Genomic DNA, 23,299 nt, shown 5'->3' with positions numbered 1-23,299 from the left:
AAAATGTTTTAAAGAGATATTTATATATAAACACGTTCTCGTTTTTGAACCCTTCTGTGTGCTTTCATTTATTTTGAGAATTATCTGACCTCATACTTCATAGCAGCTTGTTTTTAGATCTTCTCATGTACCCACGATCTTGTGTCACTGTCTCATTTAGTTCCATCAGGCTTTCAAAAATGTTCCTTAAGGAAAATAAGACATTTAGGATCAAAGCATTTGACGCACGGAAAACTAAAAAGCAAGTTTTAGTCATGTCCGCTGTCGACAAAGGTTACATCTCCTTATCCCAGGGCTTTGGCTATGTTGTGGTGTGGTACGAAGACACGTTCATATCCATTTCACTGGTGTGTGTCGTGTTGAGGAATCACAGTAATGCAGGGGGATGTAGGGTGTGGGCTCGGGCCTGCTGTGCTCTGCCCTCCTTCTGAAGGCCTGACCTGCGTCTGACCCATAATACATGTTAGATTCCATGTGTGTGTTTCAAACACAAAGTGGCACCAGTAGCCCAAGCCAAAACAAAGGCAATGCGCTTTGACTGGTGCTCTCGCCCCCAAAGGAGTGCCTACACACACACACACACACACACACACACACACACACACACACACACACACACACACACACACACACACACACACACACACACACACACACACACACACACACACACACACACACACACACACACACACACACACACACACACACACACACACACACACACACACACACACACACACATACACACACACACTTATACCCCCCAGAGAGCGCCCCACGATGTCGCTGAAAGCCTTACCTGATTGTCTTGTGTTGTTTCGTCGTACACACTGACTGCCTTTTATTGTGTGTATGATGGAGGGGGGGGGGGTTTCCTTCTTCTAGCAGCCCTTGTATTGAGGTTAATGCATTGTGACTAACACAGCGCTATTAAGCCTTTCTGTCTCTTGCAATCTTTTTCTCTCTCACTCCCCTTTATCTGTTTTTCACTATTTGTCTCTTTTTTCTTTTTCAATCAACAATCTTCAGTTAAACCTTGATTTCCTTTCTCCCCTTTTCTATGGTTGCATATTTGTTCTTTTTAGTTTCCCACCCTGTTTTACAATTTCAGGCCGTTCAACTTTTTCCATCAGCATTTTTTCTGCCAGACAGCAAATTGTGAACATTTATTTTTTAACTTGAATAAAAGGATGAACAATATGGATTTTTAGCAAATTGTGACCACTTATAATAAACTGCGACTGTTAAAAAAACATGAATTTTACAACCTATAGTTTATGCGAAGATAATAAAGGCAAAGATATTGGGAGCAATAATAAATATTTCAGATTACATTACGTTTTAATATCTGAAATGTTTTTTGTTTTTTTTTAGAAACTGTGACAAACATCCACACTGTTGACGATTATGTTTGGTTCTCTAGTCAGTGTGCTACTTTTTTTTTCTTGTTCTCTGTTTATTGGCAGATGCGAAACAAACTAAAGGTTTTTACCACCATATGTTATCATCATTTGTAGATTCAAGTCAATGAGAGCAATTTGTCTTCATAATAACAACCTTTTTTTATTGGCACAATCATTTACATTTCCCATTAGTGCCTGATCTGTATTGTGCATCCTTGAATTTCTAACAATAGTCATTTTGTTTAACAAGGTACAATTTAATTATCTACAAACGTTATGTAAATGGGCAATATCACCACGGCTGGAACATGAGTTTTCCAATCAGATTAGACGAATCCTTGCTGCATTAGTAAATATAACCTTTCAACATTTACCTAAATGTAACACTCCCCCCTCTCTTTTCCTCCCTCAGGTCTCCAGACGGGCCCGACGGCCTCCCCCCAGCTCTGCCCCCCAAACAGCTGAGCAGGAAAACCCTGAGCCAGATCATCCAGGCCCACTCCCAGCAGAGCCTCCTGGACAACCACCTCAACGAGATGTACGACGTCCCTGTGAACGCTGACAAGACCGTGGTCAGTCAAACCAAACACGGCGGAAACACGTGGTGCTTATTAAAAAAACAGTCAGAAGGATACCCTGTTAGGCTTGATAATAGCATAATCAAATATTCTCTCCAGTGTTCATTTTGTATATCGTTGACAGAATGGGTTTCACAAATGTAAACCTCCGTAGATTTCATTAAACTATGCAGTATCATTTTAATTCATAAACCTCATTAGCAATGTTAATTAATGTCAAGTTCAATGAGCGCTTTTCAAAATAAGAGGTTCTTTTTGATTCATCCGTTTGTTTTGGTGTATTTTTTGGACCCCTAGTGGCCAAAAATATTTATTTGCTGATTTAAATCTTATTGAATGAAGTTAAAACCTTTGAACCAACATGATCATCCAATACATGTTGCCTAGCGTTAGCGCCAGAGCCAATGTCCCTTTGCCGCATAGAGGAATGGTTTGACAGACTGCAGTATGTGTATTTGATGCATCTGTGTCCAAAATGTCTCTTGCAGCTAAATGGAGTAGTCCCCCATGATAATCTGGTCCTGATCAAGATGAAGCCTGATGAACACGGACGTTTTGGCTTCAATGTCAAGGTAAGCGCTGACACTAATTGAGACACAACGGCCCTTTTGTCTCTGTTGTTCCATGGCTCATCTCATCATCTCTCTCTTTGGTTTTCCCTCTTGTTTATGCCAAGTGATGAGAAACCTTGGCTAAAATGATCAGACGTGACTAATACCTAATCCTTGCCTAAACTGCTAACTCTGCTCTGGAAACAGAAGACGTGTGTCATGCTTTGTGCTGTTAGCTGATCTACTTGTGTGTCTCCAGGGGGGGTTTGACCAGAAGATGCCCATCATTGTGTCTCGAGTGGCTCCGGGAACTTCAGTAAGTCCATATCAATAATATAAAGATGACATGACATGAGTCTAGTCTGTTGTGTTGAGAGGTTGCATTAAGTAAAGCGATGTTATTTGATTTATTTTTAAATGTGAATATAAGAATAAGGTCAAAAATCTCATTGTGTAAATGTTTAATAGAAGCAGCAATAGTCAAGTCTACAAAAAAGTATCGATATCGAAGTAATTGGTCAAAGATATTAGGATATTTGATCGATACATATAAATAGATTTTTTTTTTTTATAGTATAGTATTTATAAAGTATGTTGGGCTGTATGCATGTAATAAGACGAATGCAGCGTTACAAACAGCTACTACTTTAGCATTATGTAGTCTTAAGACACTCTATTCTGTATGAGAATCATTTAATCCAACTCAACACACATTACTAACGATGGTATCTCACCCGTCTCATTGTCTCTCTTTTTGTCTTTTCTTCCCTTCTTCGCTCTCCCTTTGCCCTCCTCCCCCCCCCCCTCTTCCCTCCCCTCCTCTTCCTCCCCTCCTCTTCCCTCCCCTCCCCCCCTCTTCCCTCCCCAGGCTGACCTGTGTGTGCCTCGCCTTAACGAGGGCGACCAGGTGGTCCTAATTAATGGCCGGGACATCTCGGACCACACCCACGACCAGGTGGTCATGTTCATCAAAGCCAGCTGCGAGAGCCACTCTGGAGAGCTCATCCTATTGGTCAGGCCCAATGGTGAGTTCTTCCCATTGGCAGTAGAATACAACAGTTTAATGCCAGAGTGATGACACAATCTAAAAAAAACGTGTTTTGTTGTTGTATTGGATTGTAAGATATTGCTTTTCATTTAGCAACCTTCTGTGTATTTAAGATTTAAAAATACTTCAATAACCTTTTCATTAAGATAATACGTTTATAACCGTAAGAGACTAGCCCCCCCCTTTTTTTTTACATTCCCCATATTTACTTTCTTTTCCTACATTAACCAGAGAGTTATTTGAATAATTTGTTTTTATTTTCCCTTTTGTTGGTTGTGCCTTTTTGTTTTATTCATCTTTTCATTGTTGTTGTTTTTTCCGATTGGTGTCTTTGCTGATCTAAAAAAGAAGAATAATGATGGTATCAGATGGGTGACTAAGCACAAGCGTCACCCATTCACTTCTAAACCCCCTATTTCACACCTACATGGACATTATTGGAAACTATTTTTCTTCTCCTTCTTTTTAACACTATTATAAAAAACAACTTTCCAAACTAAAACTTCTGCCATCTAAATCTAGCAGTAACTGGGTGCACAATTGTGTAACAGCTAATCTCCCTAAGCAGTACTTTGTGTGTTGCAACCCATTTTAATATAGTGCTGCATTCATCTCAACTTTTTAACAATTAAAGGGGATTTTTGGGTTTTTCCCTTTCCTGTAGTGTGTTAGATAGGTTTCTGTGGCTCTAAATTATACTAATAAGAAACCTGAAATGAGCACAATGGGGCCCTTTAGTGAGAACTAGGCAACGTGTAACACACAGACACCTGGTGCAACACACTCCTGAAGATTAACAGCTCCACATCTGCTCACCAGTTGTCACTCTTCTTCTGCTCTTCTCTGGAACACTTAATACTGTATCTCTCTGGTCATTTAAAGGAGTTACAACTCTACATTTTGCTTTCTCAGCTATATGTATGCAGTGTGTAGGGAGATGGAAATCGTTTTTTCTTTAATCCGCATCAGCGATGTGGGAGGGGAGCTTTTAAAAAAATGATGAAACATAGATATTCTTGATCTTTTAACTGGGTCAAATGGGGATTTATGGATTCGATCCTGTCTTACATCAGAGTAAATATAAGATTGCATCAATGTATTGAATTCCTGAATGTTCACATTATATCATTTTATCAGTTTTTTACTTTTATTTAGTACATACGGTTTTTGCAATTCAAATAACTGTATATCCCTACGGTGCAGTATTTAGGTTGTGACGCTTTTCTACATGATGTGCTTAAAGGTAAATCGCCTCCCCGAGCCCCAACCTACATAAACAGCTGTGTCTTTATAAACCCAAATATATGTATTTTCTGTTTGTTTCAGCCATCTATGACGTGGTGGAGGAGGAGAAGGCGGACTCGGAGCCAGATTTTCAGTATATCCCTGAGAAGTCCCCTCAGGACCCCGCCCAGCTAGACCAGCATGCTTTGAGGGACTCCATGGTCACACTGAAGGACGGCCTGATCAGTGGAGCCATACTGGCACAGTTCGATGTGAGGACAAAGACATGGCAATAAACACACGAGTGGATACTGTGTATATACTGTATATATGGTGCCGTATTAGGGCCATTGTAGGGCAAAAAGTAATCATAAAAAGCTGAGGAAGGACGGTAATAGCTTGTGAGATTAAAATGTACAATAAAAAAACTCCTCCAAATCAGTATGTTATTTTCTTATGAAAAGACTCAATGTACAGCTATGTCTGTTAAAATTCCAAATGTTATGATAGTATGGTAATTTCTCAAGTATTTCCTTATTGCTGAATCCAATTGGAAATTAGATTTTCAATAGGTCAACCACTGCATCCAATTCTTTCTCATTTATTTTTAATCTTCTACATTTTCATGAAAATCAGATGTTCTTGTTCTTGTGGAATTGTTTTTGATTGTTTAATGTTTGTTTTGTTTTTGAGCAATTGTGACACATTTATTTTTCTCCTTCACATTCCCGCCACTTCCTGTCCTTCATCCTAATCAGTGATACGACTTCCTGTGATGCAAACACATGCACATAAACTAACCCATTGCAGGAAAGCACTCACAAAATACTTGGAGAAGTTTGTGCGTATTGATTACAGGGCAAACGGATTTGCCTCCAGTTATTGTACCACATCTTGAATACTGTTCCTTTTCTTACAGCAACTGTACAGGAAGAGGCCGGGGATGACCATGCTGTGTGCCAAATTACCTCAGAACGTTTCCAAAAATCGCTACAGAGATATCTCTCCTTGTACGTAGCTGCACACAGTTTACTATTTCTGTTTTCTTCTTTCTTTAAATATGTACAGATGTTTCTTCCATGATACTCTTTCTTTCTTTTTTCCTTGTCAGCAGTTTGTTGTCTCTCTGTCTGTAATCTCACCCCTCTCTCTTGTCTTTCCCTCCGCAGATGATGCCACACGAGTCATTCTGAAAAGCACAGATGACTACATCAATGCAAATTACATCAATGTGAGTTTGTTCCTCCTCGTTTTTTTCTCTCCCAACAATACCTCAGTGTTTTCTGCCCGTTTGAGGCTTTTTGGGTGGTCTGTTTTTGCTAACCCTCAAAACACATGTTTAAACACTACGGGTCTCCGTACTGGTGAATGAATCAACCACAAGTGGAAAACATTGTGACTTAATGTTTTGCATGTTTTCGAGTCGGCCAATATAGCTATCATCAGCTTATAGGTGCTATTATTTTAAGCCCCTTTCAGACATCTGTTTAAGTAATGCCTTTTTTTTAAGTGAAAATAAGCTATTTGTTACACAAATCTCTTGTAATGGCTATATTGAACATGTTAGGACCTTTTTATGAATAGAGTTGTATTGTAAAACAGCAGAGAGTAAGAACAAAATGATGTAATAACGGAAGAAATGTATTGTCAGTTTTCCCAGAGGCTGTATAAAACATGGATTTCAACAACATTTTGATTGTTTATCTCTATAGCCTAATTAAGGCTCATTGTGATTATGAAGGACACTCGCCCCCGCCTCTCACTCGTCTAATAAACCCTTTACTTTACATGTTCTCATCAATGTCATCATTTATTAGATAGAACACATCCTGCTGCCTACTGTAAATCAAACGGTACCCAAGCATAGTTTAAAATTACAAGAAATTCATGATTTACTCATTTAATTTTACGTTTTCTTACTATGGCAAGTCTTTGAGTATTCATGCTATTTGTTCGAACTTGTGTTCTCTGTAACACTGCATTCAATAATTTAAAAACTGTTACAGGGTCAAAAACGTTGCTATCCAGCATTTGAATAGCTCAGTACAGAGTCCTGCACGGGTCTGATTTTCAAGACCCGCTCCCGCGACGTGCTATACCGAACCCGCCCCGCTACCCGCACACATGGGCGTAATTTCCACTGGGGACAGGGGGAACATGTCCCCTCCCACTTTTCAAAATCCCGTTTGTGTCCCCCCCACTTTTCAAATGTGTTTTATTTTAATTAATTTTTTACGCAAGTGGTCATCGTCACGGAGGAGCGTCTCTGTGTGTGTGTGCGGCAGGCAGTGTTGGGTGTAAGTAACGGAGTTACAGTAATATATTACTTTTTGCTGTAACAAAGTAATGTAACGCATTACTAATGAAATGTGGGTAATATATTACCCGTTACAATGCTCAGTAACGCAGTTACAACACATTTTAACCCGAAATTAAATGGTGTTTTGTTTTTTAAGAATGTACTAACATAGCGAGACATTCCGACACCAGAGACAAATTGTGCGGGTAGATTAGTAAACCTGGTGTGTTTACCCTTCAGGCTTCGCGTCGGGATCTTCGGGGCAGTTGAATGTTATGCACCCTCTGTTCAAAAAAGAGAACGGAGCGAAAAATACAAACAACAAATTGTGTCAGGTGCGCGTGACCTGCTCCGCTGCGTGTGCATCATTTCCAAAGTGCTAACACAGCAGTGACACACATCTGATCTGTGGATAATCATTTATACGAAAATGGTTAAAGCAACCATCACTAAACGCCAGCAACACTGCATCTACTGCAAACAGTAGCAACAGGTCAGATGGGGACATCACGTTACCCTCCGTTGTGGACACTAGCTTACTCCCGCCTGACTCGCCGCCCCCGGAGCAGCAGTCTTGTCTTCGTCATCCGAAACTACGCCGCCCCTCTGCGGCCCGCAGGTGCCAGGATACCACGGCAAAACAGAACCTGCCCAGGTATATCTAAACAAGTACTCGCCTGTACAGTGGGGTTAGGCGGTCATTTTGCAGCTCGCGGTATACAAATAGACAAGGGCTAGAATATTCATGTGAAAATAGATTAATATTCTGCCATGCCTGTAGAAATGTTGGGTCAAAAATAATGCATACAATAGCACAGATGCCTTCACCACGAATGGCTACAAAAAGATCTCATATCCCAAGCTTATCAACGTGCTAATGTTGCAGCTGAAATGTTCTCCAGGTCACAAAGTCAACCTCACATGATGATGTGATTCAGTTTTCAAGCACAGTAAATATTCTCTTCCCAGAGTATATGATGGGACCAAAGTGATGATTTAGTACATGGTTTTAATAATACTTTTGCTTTTCAATGTTTGCCATTTCAAACCATGAGCTGGTTTAAATAATATTTGCCTTGATTTACAATATGTTCTCATTTGTTTTATCAGTAGCCTACAGTTTTGAAGCTGTTGTGCTTTTATTTGCCATAGTCCACTTTGGACTATATGAAATATTTCAGGATTGCACTTTTAACTCACTTGAAATGTTCTCACTTGCTTGGTTTCAAAACATAACAAATGCCATAATCTGTTCATTGGGGACCATCAATGCTATTTTTCATTGCTGTTGCCGGCCACTATTGCTCATGTAAACCTACTACTGCTGCACCCCCTGTAATCTCAGAGGCACCCCGAGTCATTTTGTTCTGGAACCGGGCCTGTACACGGCCATATACTAAACAAAATACAGAGCCCATTCCGTGTCTTGTTATTGTTTACTTCCTGTCTGCCTTCTTCTGGTGATTTATCTGACGTCCAGCGCTCCGTCTTTTAACCTCTTTTCCTTTCTCTTTCTGGATCCTCCTTAGCAACCTTCATTATAGTCCTTGACAGTGGTCTGTACTGTATTAACAACGTGTCACATGTTAAGAATTTACAATCAGAATCGAGTATTCAACTAAGCTGTGTAATACAAGTTGTTAGTAGCCTTAAGGGCCTACACAGTTGTTATGCTATACCACATTGCCCTTCATTGGATGTATAATGAGCTGCACTAAACTACATTTTAGCATTTAAAATACCTAGCCATTCTTTTGTGGTTATTTTGGTGAAAGTAACTAAAAAGTAACTACAAAGTAGTGTAACTCATTACATTTCAGAGACAGTAATATTGTAATGTAACTTATTACTTTCAAAAGAGAGTAATAAGTAATATGTAATATATTACATTTTGAAAGTAACTTGCCCAACACTGGTGGCAGGAGCGCATTTTGTGTGAGAGAGACAGGGAGAGACAGAGAGAGAGACAGAGAGTTATGGGGGTTGTTGTTAGCATCTGGTGCTAGCTCGGAGCTAACGGACATTAGAAGCTGTTTCAACAATAAGGAGAGGGAGAGTCCTCTCCTGTCGGACTGAGAGGCTGAGATAACATCAGCTCAGGGAGGTAAAGGACTCGCTGAGTGATTATATTGTAAACTTTAGTCTAAGTTATCTCAGTGGGTCTCAAACGGTTTGGTCTAAACACATATTTCCATCTATTTAATATAGTTGTTCAAAATAAGTAAAAAAAGAATTCCAATGTCAGTAAAAAATTAAAAACACAGTTTGAAAGGGGAGTGATTAGTATAATATGCATAAATAAAAAGAAAGAATGCAGACTAGGTAAGATAAAGATAGGAGAGAGGAGTATATCAATTATGTGAGCATATTCTGGTTTTTGGAGTATTGAAATATATACAGTTCTGTTTCATATGAGTGTTGAGAGAGCTGTATCCATAAATCTCTTAATTTGTGCACCAGATTGATGCCTTTAACTTAAATTTAAAGAAACAAATCTTACCGGGGGTTAAGGTTGGGTATTGTTTGAATTTCCACTAACTGTAACCTGAGAACCCCCCCCCCCCCCATTTAAAAACAGTTCTTGTTGAGAAAAACAAGCATATCTGCCTTCTCAGGCATACCGGGAAGAAATGTTTGAACATTTTAAAGTAAAATGCTTCAATCTGGTGCACTTTAAGCAGAATTACTAGAGACTAGATCTAGGGGGTACAACTCTAAACACGCATATGAAAAAGATCGGTTTACATTTGAATAATTAAATAAGTTTGTGAACATAACCAATAACCTACCATAGCCAATAACAAATACATGTAACGTATTTTATTTTTGTTGATCATTCATATCGTGGAAATATGTGTTTACATACATTGTGATCAAAACGTTTGAGACCCATTGAGATAACTTAGACTAAAGTGAACTATCTAAACACAGAGAGTCCTTTACCTCACTGAGCTGTAGTTATCAGCCTCTCAGTCTGACTGGAGAGGACTCTCCCTCCACATCATTGTAGAAATATCTTCTTCTTCCGTTAGAGCAGCTAGCACCAGATGCTAATAACAACAGCGCTAGTACCGGTGCACCCTCCCTTTCTCCCTCGCTCGCTCCCACGCTCACTCGCACTTTGGCGGTGAGCTGCGGGTGCCAGATAAGCCAACATCCCCCATTTTCATCACTTACAGCGCCCATCGTACAGGGCAAATGAAAAGTGTAACCGGGATGAAAAGGGTGTTACATTTACTTTATTATGAATGTTGTTACATCAAGGCCGAAAATTAGGATGAGCACCAACGGTCAAAACGTTTTTTTTTCTCCCAGACCTGTCACCGCAGCACCCCCCAGAACTGGCGCCCTAGGCGAACATCTATAACGCCAGTGCGACGGGCCGGCCCTGGTCCCAGGTTACGCTGTAGGAAGTGTAGGTACAACGCTTCATATCCCGCCCCGTCGCAGTCATACAGTAGGCTACGGAGAGCCGCGAGAAACATTTCCTCAGGCATCGAAAAGCAGAACCGAAATTCACATTTCTAAATGATGCCGTTGGAATCGAAATGTTGGAACCGGTTCCGAACCGGAACCGGTTCTCGGTACCCAACCCTACCGGGGGTGCATGCCCCCGGACCCCCCTATAGGATGTGAGGTCATCACAAGTAAAACAGGTTCATGGATAGATAAGTTTGCACACTCATTATATACACTACACATTTTTCTTGGATTAGTTAACACCATAGTCCCTAATTGTAGAAAGGCAGGAAATGGAATTAAATTAAATCGAGAACAATGTTTCATTGCGGAGGACCCCCTGTTTTGTGTCACCCCCACTTCTCAAACCAAAGTTACACCCTTGCCCGCACATATTGCCAATTAGTTCCGCGACCCGACCCGTCGGCACAAGATCCGCAACCCGACCCGAACCCGCATACAGTGGAGCAAAAAAGTATTTAGTCAGCCACCAATTGTGCAAGTTCTCCCACTTAAAAAGATGAGAGAGGCCTGTAATTGTCATCCTAGGTATACCTCAACTATGAGAGACAAAATGAGAAAAGAAAAATCCAGAAAATCACATTGTCTGATTTTTAAAGAATTTATTTGCAGATTATGGTGGAAAATAAGTATTTGGTCAATAACAAAAGTTCATCTCAATACTTTGTTATATACCCTTTGTTGGCAATGACAGAGGTCAAACGTTTTCTGTAAGTCTTCACAAGGTTTTCACACACTGTTGCTGGTATTTTGGCCCATTCCTCCATGCAGATCTCCTCTAGAGCAGTGATGTTTTGGGGCTGTCGCTGGGCAACACAGACTTTCAACTCCCTCCAAAGATTTTCTATGGGGTTGAGATCTGGAGACTGGCAAGGCCACTCCAGGACCTTGAAATGCTTCTTACGAAGCCACTCCTTCGTTGCCCGGGCGGTGTGTTTGGGATCATTGTCATGCTGAAAGACCCAGCCACGTTTCATCTTCAATGCCCTTGCTGATGGAAGGAGGTTGTCACTCAAAATCTCACGATACATGGCCCCATTCATTCTTTCCTTTACACGGATCAGTCGTCCTGGTCCCTTTGCAGAAAAACAGCCCCAAAGCATGATGTTTCCACCCCCATGTTTCACAGTAGGTATGGTGTTCTTTGGATGCAACTCAGCATTCTTTCTCCTCCAAACACGTCTAGTTGAGTTTTTACCAAAAAGTTCTATTTTGGTTTCATCTGACCATATGACATTCTCCCAATCCTCTTCTGGATCATCTAAATGCTCTCTAAATGCTCTCTAGCAAACTTCAGACGGGCCTGGACATGTACTGGCTTAAGCAGGGGGACACGTCTGGCACTGCAGGATTGTGTGTTACTGATGGTAGCCTTTGTTACTTTGGTCCCAGCTCTCTGCAGGTCATTGACTAGGTCCCCCCGTGTGGTTCTGGGATTTTTGCTCACCGTTCTTGTGATCATTTTGACCCCACGGGGTGAGATCTTGCGTGGAGCCCCAGATTGAGGAAGATTATCAGTGGTCTTGTATGTCTTCCATTTTCTAATAATTGCTCCCACAGTTGATTTCTTCACACCAAACTGCTTACCTATTGCAGATTCAGTCTTCCCAGCCTGGTGCAGGTCTACAATTTTGTTTCTGGTGTCTTTTGACAGTTCTTTGGTCTTGGCCATGGTGGAGTTTGGAGTGTGACTGTTTGAGGTTGTGGACAGGTGTCTTTTATACTGATAACGAGTGGAGGACAGATGAGGCTCTTAAAGAAGGAGTTACAGGTCTGTGAGAGCCAGAAATCTTGTTTGTTTGTAGGTGACCAAATACTTATTTTACCGAGGAATTGACCAATTAATTCATTAAAAATCCTACAATGTGATTTCCTGGATTCTTTCCCCCCATTCTGTCTCTCATAGTTGAGGTGTACCTAGGATGAAAATTACAGGCTCTCATCTTTTTAAGTCGGAGAACTTGCACAATTGGTGGCTGACTAAATACTTTTTTGCCCCACTGTATATAGCCTATGTGCAGTGAAAACGTGCAATTATTAACACACGCAGTTGCATATAGGGTTGGGTACCGAGAACCAGTTCCGGTTCGGAACCGGTTCCAACATTTGGATTCCAACGGCATCATTTAGACATGTGAATTTCGGTTCCTCTTTTCGATGCCTGAGGAAATGTTTCTCGCGGCTCTCCGTAGTCTACTGTATGACTGCGGCGGGGCGGGAAATGTAGCGTTGTACCTACACTTCCTACAGCGTAACCTGAGACCAGGGCCGGCCCGTTGCACTGGCGGATGTTCGCCAAGGGCGCCAGATCTGTGGAGGCGCTGCGCTGACAGCTCTGGGAGGGGAAAAAAAATGTTTTGACCGTTGGTGCTCATCCTAATTTTCGGCCTTGATGTAACAACATTCATAATTAAGTAAATGTAACACCCTTTTCATCCTGGTTACACTTTTCATTTGCCCTGTACGATGGGCACTGTAAGGGATGAAAATGGGGGATGTTGGCTTATCTGGCACCCGCAGCTCACAGCCAAAGTGTGAGGGAGCGTGGGAGCGAGCGAGGGAGAAAGGGAGGGTGCACCGGTACCAGCGCTGTTGTTATTAGCATCTGGTGCTAGCTGCTCTAACGGAAGAAGAAGATGTTTCTAAAATGATGTGGAGGGAGAGTCCTCTCCAGTCAGACTGAGAGGCTGATAACTACAGCTCAGTGAGGTAAAGGACTCTCTGTGTTTAGATAGTTCACTTTAGTCTAAGTTATCTCAGTGGGTCTCAAACGTTTTGATCACAATTTATGTAAACACATATTTCCAAGGCACTCCTTTATAATTATTGGGATAAAATATGAAATCATTCCAATGTATACTATAGGACAGTAAACCAGACATATCGTTTTTAAACTGGAGAGATAAAAAAAATATGCATAAATAAAATAGTAAAATAAGATATGAATGAACAACAAAAATAAAATACGTTACATGTATTTGTTATTGGCTATGGTAGGTTATTGGTTATGTTCACAAACTTATTTAATTATTCAAATGTAAACCGATCTTTTTCATAAGGGTGTTTAGAGTTGTACCCCTTAGATCTAGTCTCTAGTCATTCTGCTTAAAGTGCACCAGATTGAAGCATTTTACTTTCAAATGTTCAAACATTTCTTCCCGGTATGCCTGAGAAGGCAGATATGCTTGTTTTTCTCAACAGGAACTGTTTTTAAATGGGGGGGGGTTTCCTTTAAAAGTTGCACTGCTGTAGCTTCAGTGGTTCTCAGGTTACAGTTACATAGCAGTGAATATAAACAGACTGATTAATGTGAATATTACTGTAAACTAACCTGTGTAAAAGTTTCTCGAATAAATGTAATTTTGTTGGTGGAAGAAGCATGTATACGTTTTTTACCCTGCCCCTCAAAGAATCGGAATTGAGAACCGTTAAAACCGGAAGCGAAAAGTAGAATCAGAATCAGAATCGTGGAAATTCAAACGATACCCAACCCTAGTTGCATATTTGTCTCAAAAAGCATGGGATGTTGGTTATTTTCTCCATCTAGGATGACACCAAAAGCCTCCCAGACGTTGGATTTCGCTCTTGAGGAAGTGTTATTGAAAATGCTGTATTTTCCGCTAGAGAGCTTCACCTCAGCCATTTCGAATGTGGCGCGCTCAGCAGCAGATTGATGCGCTGCAGAGGTTATGATTATGCGCGGTCCCGCGGGGGAGAGGTCTGAGGATTTAAACATTAAACTAAATTATTATTATTTTAATATATTTATTATGCAACACCCGCGACCCGACCCGCATCATCTTTGTTGTACCCAGAACCAAACCCGGAAAAAAGCGTTTGAAAAAATACCACCCACGAATCATTTTTTTTGCGGGTCACCCGTGTACCCGATCCGATGCAGGACTCTGGCTCAGTATAGCTCAAAAAACTTTTTTGGCCATGCACACTGAAAGCTCAATTAGGACCATCTTACTTATCTTTAATAATGAAATGTAGCACTTTACATGTATAACAGAAACATAACAAATAACCATAAGCATAAAAGCATAACCTCAGCATATCAGTATGCAGAAATGGTGCAATAAAGTTTATATGATATTCAACGCCTATGTAATCAGTTAAATCAACATAAATCATTTTGATCAAATATATGTTTGTTTAGTTCTTATGTGGATGTGTTCTGCTTTTTTGGGACCTATTGTGTAGTAGAAAGTAACCTAGAAATGATTATTATACATGAGGATAATCACCGTGTCAATTTATTTTCTATGTCTACCAGGAATTTAGATTTTATGGGAATTGTAGAGCAGCTTAAAAAGTTGCACTTTTGTTGGCTAAAGTTGAAGTGGTTTTAGAGTAACCTGAGAACATTTAGCTCTTTACAAGGCTAAAAATACACAAAGCACATCCACATCATTTAGAAAGAGAAGATGTTAAAGTGAGACTTGGTCCACCTAATATCAGTGTTCTGTATTTCTGTGTTTTTCTCTCTGTAGATGGAGATTCCAGCCTCAAGTCTTATAAACCGCTACATAGCGTGCCAAGGCCCGCTACCTAACACCTGTCCTGACTTCTGGCAGATGACGTGGGAGCAGGGCTCGTCCATGGTGGTCATGCTGACTACACAGGTCGAGAGAGGACGGGTACGTAGGAAATAAATCTTCAAAGACCTTCAAAACACATATGGACTGCAGCATGTTGAGAGAAATATATTTTTGCTGTCAGTCAATTCATCAGAAAAAGAATATTCAGTATTGATAGCTGTACATGTGGCATTGCTGGCCACAACCATACAATAAAGCCCAGTCTTCTCTGACTGGTTAGCTGGCCGGCTTGTTGTGATTGGTCAACCGCTTAGAGATGTCAAGCCCCTTAGCCTGTCACGTACAATGTGTCGGGTATGGGAGATAAGCTCCCTCTAGATGGAATTTGGGGATTTTAGCCTTTGCAGACCATTTACATGCAATAAAACCTATATTTCACACTACAGGAAAGGGGAACCCCAAAAAGCATAATAGGGCCCCTTTAATCATCAAAGCAGGTAGAAATGTTCAAATATGCATTGCTTGCTAATTTCTCTTGATATAAGAAAGAAGTGTTTAGTCCCAAGGGGAAATATTTTGGCTGCAAATTAAAAAAAATCATACTTTTTATATGCCTCTGAAAGTTTTTAATAATTCCAGGTTGACTGAGTGTATGTAATGCTATATTTTTGTGAATTAAAGACCAGATAATAGTGGGTATTCTTATTCTGTAGCCTTGACATGTTGTTCCTGGACAGCTGTGTCTTAAGTAAATGGTCAGTTAACAGATACACTTTGTCTGTGTTTTAAAGGTAAAGTGTCACCAGTACTGGCCCAATCCAGACTGCAGCGCCATCTACGGAGACTTTTCAGTAACTTGCCACAACGAAGAGGGCAACTCTGCCTTCCTGGTCCGGGAGATGACTCTGGAACACATACAGGTAAACACACAAACTCAAAAGAGAAAAAAAATAAAACCGACAGGAAAGGTAAATTAGCTTTAAATCAGAGGAACAAGCGAAAGAAGCAGAGCAGGGGAAAGAGGAGGGTGAAGGCGTCACAGAGGGAGGTGCAGTATCCAATCAGAGCGCAGCACCAGCGTCTCAGTAAGGATGAGCCGCCGTGGACCCAGAGGAGGTGTGTTGCCATAGTGACCAGTGTGGGCTGTTCTTTTTCTGGCTCACGCTGCAGTATGCGGGACACATATTGGGAACTGGTTACCATGACAACCCCAACCGCCCCAGTCACTCACATTGCTGAAATAGGAAGAGAAAAAAAAGAGGAACAGAGAGTGGGATGATGGTTGTTTGGAAAACATAAATAGATAAAATGTGTGTTTCTCTTACATTTAAAGTTGAAGCCTTTTGATGCACACAGCGTTACTCATCTGTCATTTGGACTTTTTGGTTTCATCTTCTGAAGTTAAGGCTGTTATTTGTTTTCTGTTGAACAATGGTGCAGTGTTCTCGCGTTATGGGATATACTGTATGTTATATATCGTATACCTTGCAAAGATTTAGGACATAATCAAATCTAAAATAACTTTTATTTCTCCCCCCTAAAGAATTGAAATGAAAAGTCAACAAAATCAACTAAGTGAATAGGAGATGAGTAACTGCAGCGGAGTATTATATTTTATATTGACACTTTAGTAATAATAAATAAGACAAAAAGAAAGTGAAGAAATAAGTCTTGAGTTCAAATAAAGGTCCCTTTACCTTTTTGTATTTTATTGTTTTTGTCCTTCAGCCACTAAGCTTGGGGCAAGGGGTGCTGTACTTTACTCTACTGATAACTTCCCCGTGTGTCGCCTATGTATGGTGAACTTTTGAAATATATGGCTGTTATAGGAGGCAATTAGCATTCTCCTCTGCCTGTGATTGTTGCTATGGAGATATATGTGTTACCATGGTGATGCAGCAAGGCAATATTAAAGAAGAACACAGGGGCTCTGAGTCGCACATCAAACCGCTTTCAGTAGTTATCTGCTGTTTGTTTGTGTACATGTGTATGTTTGTTTTGCTATACTTGTGGGACACAGGTGTTGAGATCAACCAATTATGTGAGGACATTTATGTGTATGTGTACCTGTGTGTGTGTGTGTGTGTATGTGCGTGTGTGTCGTTGTCATTGTGTCCCTGTTGGGTTTAAATCGCGCTGACTTTTCTTTTCTTTTCCCTGAGTGCATATTTCCTTGCTACAGTTTTCCTTTCCCCTTTTAATTGAACAAAAAAGAGAAAGCTTGAGATACACATTAATTGTTTGATTTCAGTAACATAAAATGTACGTTGTGTAGTACAGTTGCAGAGATTTTGTCCTCAGTATCTGATGTTTAATGGGAAAGAACAACGTGAATCATGAAGTGGCCCAACTGAGAGGAAGAAATAAACCCACTGTTTGTTATTCACACTGCCCGTTTCATAACGCGTTTAAAGGCCATCATTACACAAACAGGGTGCTGTGCAGTATCCCCCCAGGACACAGAGCTCAATGAGAGAAGCTTGGAGGTCGCCCACATGAAATACAATAACCTGTTTTGGGCTCTGAGGATGGGCGATATCTGAGAATTATTCATTACTTAGTCAGCTTAAGGTCTTGACTGAGGTGAGAGAGAAGCCTCTCAGTGTGTTTCCAATAATAGAGAAGACTTTTTGAAAGGAAGATGGAAATGTAATATTAAGTCATTTGTCTTTTTCCTCTCTCTGTGTGTGTGTGTGTGTGTGTGTGTGTGTGTGTGTGTGTGTGTGTGTGTGTGTGTGTGTGTGTGTGTGTGTGTGTGTGTGTGTGTGTGTGTGTGGTGTGTGTGTGTGTGTGTGTGTGTGTGTGTGTGTGTGTGTGTGTGTGTGTGTGTGTGTGTGTGTGTGTGTGTTGTGTGTGTGTGTGTGTGTGTGTGTGTGTGTGTGTGTGTGTGTGGGTGTGGTGTGTGTGTGTGTGTGGGTGGGTGTGTGTGTGGTGTGTGGTGTGTGTGTGTGTGTGTTCAGAGTGAACAGCAGAGAGAGCTTACCCAGATTCAGTACCTAGCCTGGCCTGACCACGGGGTTCCTGACGACTCCACTGACTTCCTGGACTTTGTGTCTCTGGTGCGGACAAAACGGGCCGGACAGGACCATCCCATGGTGGTGCACTGCAGGTATACTCACTCTTTCTGTGTTTTTTAAAGAGGTGAACCCGTTATCAACCATTTTGCGTGCTTGAGGTCGATTAACTGAACTAGAATAGACCCACAGAAGTAAAATAACAAAGATGGCACATGTACCATGCTTTCATACTGAAGTAAAAGTTTAGGCCCCTGTGTCTATCACAACAGTTTGTCATGATTGCGTTTACCAAGTGACTCTTGCTAGTGCAGAATGATTACACATTTGTAAGAGTGAAATAAAAGTCATGAATTCTGATATTTTATGGAATTTTCTCTGATTCAGGAGAACATTTGATAATTAATTTTGGGCCACTTTTTCATTATAACTTTAATTCAATTCTAATAAAAATGTTTCTTGTTTCCAGTGCTGGCATTGGTCGAACAGGGGTTCTGATCACCATGGAGACGGCATTGTGTCTAATGGAGTGCGGTCAGCCAGTGTTTCCTCTGGATACCGTCAGGACCATGAGAGACCAGAGGGCCATGATGATACAAACACCAGTACTTAGACACATCCTTTTTTCTGTCTCAATGCTCTCACATTTTAAACCCTGCGCTAAAATATGTATCTATCTCCCTTGCAGAGCCAGTACCGCTTTGTGTGCGAGGCCATCCTCAGAGTGTACGAGGAGGGCCTGGTCAAACCGTTCAGGACCGTCGTCTACCAGCTGAGAGAAAAGGGGGAGGAGGACGGGATGGAGGAGGAGTACGGAGAGCAGCTGAACACGGCAGAAGGATCGGAGATGGAAGCATCGGAAGACGGGGATGTGGTGTCTGCGGTGGAGCTGCTGGAAGAAAGTCTAGATGAAGAGGACGACGAAGAGGTGGAGGTGCTGGACGTGGGGGAAGTGACGGAAGACGACGAGGAGGTGGAGGAGCCGAGCGTCGCAAGCATCGCAAGTGCTGCAAGCATCGCGAGTGCCGCTAGCGCCGCTAGTGCTGCTAGCGCTAACACGGAGACCAGCGAGAACCCTGACCCCGACCCCGCTAACTCCTAACTTTTGACCTTTGGCAGTCACCGGGGGTTACCGGGAAGTTGCCAGGCAACCGGAGGAGAGAACAAAAGCACTGTTGCACTTTACGCTGAGAAAAATGGGGGGAAAAGGACACACAAACGAACAAATAAACAAACAAACGTGAAAGTACTGGACAAGCTAGAATAAAAAAAGAACCCAGCCATGTTGAATAGGTACCATTAGGGGGATATTGTATGTTCCGGGTGAAGATAAAAGTCTACAAAGAGTGAAAAGTATGAGAGAATAAAACGTGGATGGGGAATTGCTGTAGTGCCATACGTAAGAAGGGGAAGGGCCGCCACCCCAATGGATGGAACGTTTTTTTTTTCCGCAAAGGGTCGCCCTGTCCCCTTCCGAGCGAGTCTGCCAGACGGACCTGCCTTTTTTTAGTGTCCTTTTAGCTGATAAAGAGATATACTTTATCTTTTGTTCCTCAGAAAGAGTATTTATTGTGTTTTTAGTTTGTGTCAAACCCTGTCCACTGAACAAAACAAAAAAAGAAATGTGTATGTTTGTTTGTATGAATCTAGAGCTTCATGCTTTCCTGATTACATTTTTAGGTAGTAAAGTATTCCTCTTCCTCTAACTACTTCTTTATTTGCTTTTAGCTTTTTTCATGGGGGAAAAAAACCTGATTTAATTTATTGTACTTACCTTTCTCGGCTTTCTGAGTTCCTGACAGCGCAGATGGACATCTCACCTCTTGTTCAATGCCGCGGCAAGTTGTGTTTTTGATTCTGCTTTGTGTTGAGTTTTTTAGCTTTACAGACAACACATGCTGCCAAGCAACCTTCATGGTGAAGAACATCTACTATTCTTGCGGCCAGTGTTTACTGGGCACCTCTCTTTCAACCCTTTCTCTCTACTGTAGGCCTACCACTGAATGACACAGGGACAGAAAATGATACATTTCAGAAAAACTAATTCATTCACATTACCTAATGCTAATTTAACACAGGAAGACGAATTTGGTATCAAAAAGAGAGGCCCCCCCTAGACACTCGACCTCACTAACCTACAATCTAAGCTAATTCCTCCGCTGTGGTTGATAAAGCTTAAGAATCAAGGATGAGGTCAGTTCATTTCGCTTATTCAAATCGACATTCACTCAATTCGATTTTTAAATCCAAATCGGGGTCCCTATCTGAAGTGTCCTTGAGCCAGACACTAGCAATACATTAATTGTTTTAGAACCTGGTACGCAAATAATGATTAAAAAAACATGAGTTTTTAATTAGTTTTGAGGTTGTTAAAAGCCGCTTAAACTTTTATGCAATCAGTATTTCCATTTTAGGATAACTTGACGGTGAACTGATCTCAACCTTTAGTGTGAATCGTAAACATTACATTTAAAGGCTCCCTCCACTGACCTCTCTAATTTGTCTTACAATTTAACGACATTTTAATCATTTTATCTTTCCTTAACATTTGCAGAATATTGAGTTCTTGTATGACCCAGCTATCCATTCATTTAATTTTTCCAAAGAATTTTCCTAACCTAATAATTTTTTTAATGTTGGTTTTATTAAGGTTCAGAGGTCACTGGAGCGGAGCTTTAAACCGACCTTTGCTGTTTATTTTTTCTCTAAATCTGTCTGTGTGCCAGAGAACAGTTGACAGTTCAAAGAAGCAGCACAAATACAACTTTCACCCAATCATTTTTCCCTTGTTTTTAAAATAATCTTTCCCAATGGTACTTTATTTTTAAGGCACATGTTGTGCCAAGATGATGTGTTAATGAGTGACAAAACTTGTATTTTTAATTCACAAAACCCAGCATCGAATTGAGTCTTTTTCTCTCTCAGTACAGGTAAAACTGAACATAGTGCATAGTGCATAGTGAATGAAGTGTAGCCTCTTCATCATTTGAGATCTTTTTCTTATTGGTACCTGCTGTCATTGGATTCTGCTGGAAAACCCTTACTGCTGTGAGTGTGTGAGAGTGTGTGTTCTCAGATCTTTTTCTACATCTCTGTCCTTCCTCAATTTCTAACATGTAGTCTGTTAGCTGTCTGGTCTAAGCCTGCTTGTCCGTTAACTGGAATGATGGGTTGTGCCATCGCGACACAAACCTAATCAAAGGTTTTTCCAAAAAAACTCAAATACATCATTCTTGGAGAGTGTTTTAAGTCTGTCCTATTAACAAGGCTGAATTGTATCTTTTAAAACATTTCAAAACAGCTGAATCATACTTTTTCCACATCAACAAAAGCAATCTTTCTCTATTTTATTTGTTATACTCTCCTATGGGGCTGCTCAATTAATCGTATTTTAATCGCAATTACGATTATGGCTTGCAACGATTACGAAAACAACGTAATCGAAATAAAACGATTATTTTTGTATTATTATTACTTTTCTTTTTTATTAATTAAAAAAAAAAAAATTTCAGTTGAATTATACTTAAAGTGCAGGGTAATCAACTGTTAAATACATACTGTTCCAAAAAAAATTCTCCAATAAATTGATGTTTTCAAAGTAAATGGATAATCGTTTTTAATAATCGTGATATCAATTATTGACCCAAATAATCGAGATTATGATTTTTGCCATAATCGAGCAGCCCTACTCTTCTATATCATGGCCCTCTCTCACAATCTGCCCTCTCTCAGAGCCTACGCAACATCCACAGTCTAGTCTTCTTGTTATTATTCCCCAGATGCCTTTTTAAAATTATTTTCCACTCTCTAAATAGCCTCAACGCAAATGATAAATATGAGCAGAATACCATGAGTTTGTAGCCAGTGAATGACTGACTGATTTGTTTCTCATTGGACGTATGAGCTAAAAATAAATAAAAATAAGCCCCGTTAGCAGTTTTTATTCAGCTGCAGGGCAAAATCAAATTGAATTAGCGCTAAAGGGCTCATGATAAAACAATTATTTTTAAAAAAAACTGAATTTTTTTAACATAAAACATGGGCACCACCGTGAAAAGTTAATAATTGATACATCAAGGCCTGCCAACTGTGTTCAAAGTTTTTCGTTGTTGACACATAATTGGTACTGCGTGTGCGTTTAGGGTACTGATCAGAGGTAGTTTGAGGGGACCAGACATAGGGAGGGCTCGGGGTTAGTTGGTTTTTTGTAAAGATAAACAAAACAGCTGTAGTCAGGTTAGGGAAAGGACAGCACTTTGTAGAAGGCTGAGTGGCAGGTAGTGCTACTGGAAAAAAAAGTAACAATAAGTTGGAGAAATAATGCATTGTTAAGTTCTTTTTTTTGTTGTCATTTTTATTTAGTTTCTAAATAAGACCGGTAGGGGAAAAAAAGAAAATAATTCCTAACTACACAGTGCCACTTGTTAATTTTGTGTAAATAATACTAGACCCTGTAAATACAATGTTGTATATGAAAAAAAATCTTTAAAATAAAAAGGGAAAATCATTTGTGAGCAGAAAGATTTTGTTTTCATTTGATTTTTATCCCCTTTTTTTTGGATGATTTAAATGTGACACAAATGGTGTGTATTTCAAGACTGCAATTTCCATTTTTTTTGTTTTGAGATAATAATCTATAACAGCGAGTGTATATATAATGAATCACAAAAGAATTGAGAAATGTTTTACCGTATTATACCCTTGGTTAACTCCTACCTGTGTCATAAAATCCTTTGTCCTCAGTTGCTTGTTTCTTTCTGGTATCATGGTTTTACGGTGCTTTGTCTATAAGCTTGATTGTGAACAATTAAAGCTTGTCTGTCAAAGCATGGAGACATGGCTTCGGATCCCTTTTACTTTTTCCACACTGTAAACATGAGCTTTGGAAATGTTAGCGTGAGCAGCGAGAAGAAGAAAAAGATGGCACTAGTGCTGAAATCATTAACAGAATAACTTTCCCAATAGTTTTTTAATTAAATGTAACTAAAGAGTAAAAACTAAGTCTAGCAACATCTCTGTAATGCCTAGAATAAAAACAAATGAACTTACAGAAATAGCTTTTATAAGAGGAAAAAAAGGTTTGGAGTAAAAACTGGTATTCTCAGGACACATCTCTGAAAAAGCAGCTTTACCACAGCCTTAACAATGAACCAAC

At 40.3% G+C, this 23,299-nt stretch overlaps 1 protein-coding gene across 4 annotated transcripts in view; it reads left to right on the top strand.

Annotated features, from left to right (window-relative positions):
- The window catches only part of ptpn4a (protein tyrosine phosphatase non-receptor type 4a), a 96,658-nt gene extending 73,679 nt beyond the window's left edge, over positions 1-22,979 (top strand). For all 4 annotated transcript variants that reach the window (XM_034215078.1, XM_034215081.1, XM_034215080.1 and 1 more), the window contains exons 16-27: positions 1,819-1,978; positions 2,473-2,556; positions 2,795-2,851; positions 3,404-3,560; positions 4,910-5,079; positions 5,727-5,817; positions 5,977-6,038; positions 15,083-15,229; positions 15,922-16,050; positions 18,091-18,239; positions 18,614-18,749; positions 18,833-22,979. In XM_034215078.1, the coding sequence (XP_034070969.1) occupies positions 1,819-1,978; positions 2,473-2,556; positions 2,795-2,851; positions 3,404-3,560; positions 4,910-5,079; positions 5,727-5,817; positions 5,977-6,038; positions 15,083-15,229; positions 15,922-16,050; positions 18,091-18,239; positions 18,614-18,749; positions 18,833-19,246 (1,756 nt within the window). In that variant the 3' untranslated portion in view covers positions 19,247-22,979. The remainder of the gene's footprint in view (positions 1-1,818; positions 1,979-2,472; positions 2,557-2,794; positions 2,852-3,403; positions 3,561-4,909; positions 5,080-5,726; positions 5,818-5,976; positions 6,039-15,082; positions 15,230-15,921; positions 16,051-18,090; positions 18,240-18,613; positions 18,750-18,832) is intronic.
- Positions 22,980-23,299: the final 320 nt, after the last annotated feature.

Source organism: Gymnodraco acuticeps, unplaced genomic scaffold, assembly GCF_902827175.1.
Source record: "Gymnodraco acuticeps unplaced genomic scaffold, fGymAcu1.1, whole genome shotgun sequence".
Classification (NCBI taxonomy): domain Eukaryota; kingdom Metazoa; phylum Chordata; class Actinopteri; order Perciformes; family Bathydraconidae; genus Gymnodraco; species Gymnodraco acuticeps.
This window is presented reverse-complemented; position numbering and strand designations above follow the sequence as displayed.